Source organism: Rutidosis leptorrhynchoides, chromosome 4 (genome assembly GCF_046630445.1).
Source record: "Rutidosis leptorrhynchoides isolate AG116_Rl617_1_P2 chromosome 4, CSIRO_AGI_Rlap_v1, whole genome shotgun sequence".
Taxonomy (NCBI): domain Eukaryota; kingdom Viridiplantae; phylum Streptophyta; class Magnoliopsida; order Asterales; family Asteraceae; genus Rutidosis; species Rutidosis leptorrhynchoides.
In genome coordinates, this window is record NC_092336.1 from 625,151,797 (window position 1) to 625,157,272 (window position 5,476).

At 39.6% G+C, this 5,476-nt stretch overlaps 1 protein-coding gene across 1 annotated transcript; it reads left to right on the forward strand.

The window, feature by feature from the left end:
- The first annotated feature begins 326 nt into the window (after positions 1-326).
- On the forward strand, positions 327-767 carry LOC139843083 (uncharacterized). The gene has a single exon (XM_071833161.1). It carries the CDS (start codon positions 327-329, stop codon positions 765-767), a length of 441 nt encoding a protein of 146 aa, XP_071689262.1.
- The last annotated feature ends 4,709 nt before the right edge of the window (positions 768-5,476 follow it).

Below are 5,476 nucleotides of genomic sequence, written 5' to 3' on the forward strand. Positions count from 1 at the left end.
TTTTATCCATTAAGTTTAATTTCAATTTTTCGAAACAAGTACCCTTCTTCTTTAAAAAGAGTCAAATTATGATCATAGTTTCATTAAATTTTTTTTTTTTTTTTTTTTACGGCCAAAGAATCAATAATATTAAAAAACGATCCCTATACCTAGAAACTCCTATAACTAGCAACTTAAAATGCAATTGGAATTATTTGCGCCAAATCAAAAACATGTTTCTAATGTATAGAGTAGTATATAAAAAGCTGAACCCCTTTCCATAATCCACTATCTCATTCTCATCCAAACACTGTCATAACCAAATCTCTGTTCAAAGTCAAACAAAAATGTCACTTGTGACACCTCAAATTAGGGCAAGTGCTGATAGTTGCTATGGGGATGCAATTTGTCATGAACAAATAAAGTTGAAGCTCATAGAAATGGGATTACCAAATGGTTTATTTGCGGTAAAAGACATTGAGGAATGTGGTTTTGTGAAAGACACTGGCTTCGTGTGGATTAAACTAAAGAAACCGAGCAAACACAATCATAAAATTATCGGCAAGATTAGTTCTTATGCAACGGAAGTAACAGGGTATATGGAGAAGTTCAAGATCAAGAAAGTAACGGGTGTCAAAAGTAAGGAGCTCTTGGTGTCAAAAGTAAATGAGGCTAGTATTGATGATCCATCAAGCGGTAAGATCACTTTTAAGGCCCTGTCTGGCCTTCACAGATCTTTTCCGGTGTCCGCATTTGTGGTTAAGGATGCACAAGTTAAAGAGGTTTGAGTTGATGTCTTGCATCAAGTTAGGCATACAAATAATGAAGTTTTTATTTCACTTTAACAATTACAGTATATGAATATAAATATGAAATGAAGTCATCTTTATTGATGAACTTCACTCTATCTTATCTTCTTGTCAATAATAACGATCGAACCCTTTGTGACTCCTTTTAATTGATACAGGACTAATTTTTAAATTTTAAAAGCATGTTAATTACCTCGCAGTACTTAATATATTTAATATTAATGTTATGCTATGTTCGTTGTAGATTAAAAACTTTGATGACTTATGTTTGGTTCTCGTTAATATATATGTTGAAACATGGTCTGTTGTTGTGTTTTAAGCATTGGTCCGATATATCAATTGTGACTGTGGTGTCAATGTGTCATTATCTCGTACGTTGCAATTAACATTTAATTTAGGGCGCAATAGTATGTTTAGTAACCGATCTCAAATGGGCTAGCCACCGTCTAACTGTGATCCGGGTGATCTCAACTACCTCCGAGAAACAAAGAAGGTGGGAAGTTGGAATAAGTAACCGTTGGTCAAAGATTTACTTTCCATTATTTTCTAATCTACAACAAAGCTTAAGGAGAAGACTTAGTATTTGGTCAAGCCATTATCCCATGATCTCAGTTGACGTGTGCATCATGGAGAGAATTAGTCATTTGCATTGTATTATTTATTGCATTGTAAATGAAAGAAGCAGCACGCCTCTAGTTACTAAATTCTACGGAGTATATGTTAGTAACTTGAGAGAGAAAAACAAAAATCCAAAATATGCCTCTAGTTATTTACGCAATCATCAAAGCATATCATAGCTAGAAAGATGCATGTGATAGCTAGAGAGATACATAGCCTCTTTATTTTGTAATACTTGTATGCAAATTAAGGAGAGAAATAATAAACAGATATTCCCCATATTACTTCTTTTATCTAGTTAGTTCGCGTTACACCAACAATTAACAGAAACAACCCCTTAATTCAATCCTTACGAAATACGTTGTGTTCATCTCTTTTCGTAACGGATCAAGTGGTATCAGAGCATCGTTCTTTGTGTGACAATTTAAAAAAATTTCGGGAGTTTTGTTCAAGTTGCATAAGAATGGCCAATAGGAAAAAGAAGACAAAAAAATGGGTATGAAAAAAAAAACAATTATTTGCCATGTTTACATTTAAAAAAATGGTGAACATGAGAAGATCATCAACTCTTTCTTTTATTTATGAAAGAAAGAAGAAAAAAAAGGAAAAAAAACAAAAAAACAAAAAAAAAACACCTTCTACTTAGTGTTGGTGGAAGAGTGTCTCATGTTTTTAAGCTTATAAGCTTTAGCATGGAGAAAATGCATCTTCTTTTCTTCATTAAAAAAGAAGGTAGAGAAATAGCCGCAAATGAAGAAAACAACATAATGTTGTAATTTGAGAGAGTTCATCATTAAAAAAATTAAAGACTAGCAGGCGCTAGTCATCTTCTCGGAAGAAGGGGAGAAGTGATCTGGTCACCAATTAACCGTCTCCGAGAAACATGTTAATCATGGAAGAGTCAAGATAATGTTTGGGATGCACGTTTTCTCAACCGTACACGATTCATTTATGAGCCCATGATCCTTTTATGTTGCATGTATTTTGGATCATGGAGAAGTGGGCCTTATTTCCTTTCTAGTTATACAAGATAGGAGAATAAGAGATTTGACAGGAGCCTTTTGTCACGGACTTATCTCAATAAGCTCACGTGCGGCACTTAGTCTCTACTAAGTCAGCCTTACTCGGACCTTATAATGATTCAAGTAACCAAAAGAGAAAATATTATAGAACAAGTGGAATTGAAGAAAATACTTATATTGCTTGAGAATGCTTTACAAGAGAGAATGTTTGAGATTTGAGGTGTGGTGTGCCAAATAAGACCACCCCTATTTATACTACTTCTAACACAAAATGGATGGCTAAGATTAATCTAAATCAATGGTTAGGATCTAAGTACTAGAAACTTCAAGTATATACATGGAGATAGATATTTCCATGAACATTCCATACCATTCCATGGAAGAACTCATGGGAAAGTTCTAGGGAGCTTCCATGATGTTCTTGGGCCTTCTATGAGGTTCTTGGGTTAAAACCCTTAATTGGGTCATAATCTTAGTGGGTTGGGCCACAAACTTATTGGGTTGTGACATTCTCCCCCACCTAAGCTCGCGACGTCCTCGTCGTGTGATCCTCGTGATACTTCTTGATTTTGTCTGTGAACTGCCACAATAAGTCTTCGGCTTCCCAGCTTGCTTCACTATCGGGCAAGTTACGCCACTTAACCAGGTATTCTCTATAGCTCGGCACACCTCGTCTCCGTACCGTTCGATGCAACAAGATATCTTCCACTTCACGATCGAACGAAGTCGCAACTGCCATTGGTGCTCGTTTGAAAACTCCTCGTTCTGGGTCTTCCTCGTCCCCATGATAAGGTTTTAGAAAACTTACGTGGAAGACTGGATGAATCTTTAACTTGGGCGGTAGTTGAACTCGATAAGATACGTTCCCAACACGTCCAATTACCGGGAATGGGCCTTCATATTTCCGGATCAATCCTTTGTGCACCTTCCTAAATGTTTTGAATTGTTGAGGTAAAAGCTTCACCATCACCTGGTCCCCAACTTTGAACTCAACATGTCGTCTTTTCTCATCCGCCCATCTCTTCATTTTCTTGGCCGCCTTATCTAGTGATGCTCGCGCCAAGTCGGCTTGTTCGTGCCACTCCTTCATCGTTCTATAAGCGGCTGGGCTGCTTCCATCATATGAAGCGGCCAAAGCATTCGGGGTCAATGGTTGGCATCCTGTCACCAACTCAAAAGGACTCTTCCCCGTGGACTCACTCCTTTGCATGTTATAAGAGAACTGAGCAATATCAAGAAGCTTAGCCCAATCATGTTGATTTGCACTTACATAGTGTCGAAGATAGAGCTCCAATAGTGCATTCACCCTTTCCGTCTGTCCGTCTGTTTGGGGATGAAAACTCGTGGAGAAATTCAAGTCCGTCCCCATGATCTTGAACAACTCCGTCCAAAAACGCCCTGTGAACCTCGGATCTCGATCACTTACTATCACATGCGGTATCCCCCAATACTTCACCACATTCTTGAAAAATAGTTTTGCGGTTTCATCCGCGGTAACTTCGGATGATGCGGCTATGAAGGTACCATACTTAGAAAACCGGTCTACCACGACTATAATACTCCCACATCCTTCCGACTTAGGTAAGCAAGTAATGAAGTCCATGGAAACACTCTCCCATGGTCCTTTCGGTGTAGGTAGCGGCTGTAATAGTCCTCCTGGTTGGCGTTGCTCTATCTTATCTTGTTGGCATATTAGGCATGTTCGCACGTACGTCTCTACGTCGTCTTCTATCCTTGGCCAATAATAAGTGCCTTCTACTAATGCCAGTGTCCTCTTGATACCTGGATGACCAGCCCACTTTGAATCATGACACTCCTTCAAGATTGTCCGTCTAAGATCACCCCACTTAGGCACATATAACCGGTCTCCTTTGGTGAATAATAGATCACCCTTGAGCCAAAACCTTCGCGTTTTCCCATCTCGAGCCAATCCAACAAGGTTTTTGGCTATAGGATCATGCTCTAATCCCTCCTTTATACGATCTTGAAGGAAGAATTGTGGTTTTGTGATCGCTGCAAACTCCGCCTTACGACTTAGGGCATCAGCTACCACATTGGCCTTCCCAGGCTTATACTCCAACACATAGTCAAATTCGGCTAGGAAGTCTTGCCAACGAGCTTGTTTGGGACTCAACTTCTTTTGGGTTTGAAAATAACTCGTTGCCACATTATCCGTCTTGATCACGAACCTTGATCCCAAAAGATAATGCCTCCATGTCCTCAAACAATGAACCACCGCCGTCATCTCCTTCTCCTGCACAGTGTACTTCCTTTCCGCCTCGTTAAGTTTCCGGCTTTCGAATGCGATCGGGTGACCCTCTTGCATTAGAACTCCTCCAATAGCAAAGTCCGATGCGTCTGTGTGTAACTCGAACGGAATGGTCACATCCGGAAGTCTCAACACCGGTTCTTCCATGACCGCTCCTTTCAACTCTTCAAATGCTGCTTGACATGTCTCATCCCACAACCAAGCTTTGTTCTTCTTTAATAATTCTGTCAATGGAGCCGCTTTCGCCGAGTATCCCTTGATAAAACGACGATAGTAGTTTACTAAACCAAGGAAAGATCGTAAATCAGTAACCTTGGTTGGTGCCTCCCACTCTTGGATTGCCTTGATCTTAGCCCCGTCCATCAGCAACTTCCCATCTTTTATTCGATGTCCAAGAAATTCCACCTCTTTTAATCCAAATGAGCATTTCTCTAGTTTCACATACAACTCATTATCCCTTAGTACTTGGAAAACTTGTTTCAAGTGCCTCACATGATCTTCCATGGTGTCGCTATATACGACTATGTCATCTAAGTACACCACGACAAACTTGTCGAGGAACGGGTGGAATAATTTGTTCATCAAAGTACAAAATGTGGCAGGGGCATTGGTTAAACCAAAGGGCATGACTAGGAATTCATAAGCACCATACCTCGTCACGCATGTGGTCTTAGCCTCATCTCCTTCGGCAATTCGGACTTGATAATATCCCGATCTCAAGTCTAACTTGGAGAAGTATCTCGCCTTCCCAAGTTGATCGAACAAATCAGCAATAAGTG

What these genes read in the sequence shown, in the direction of transcription:
- LOC139843083 (XM_071833161.1), top strand. Translation starts at nt 327, where the DNA reads ATGTCACTTGTGACACCTCAAATTAGGGCAAGTGCTGATAGTTGCTAT.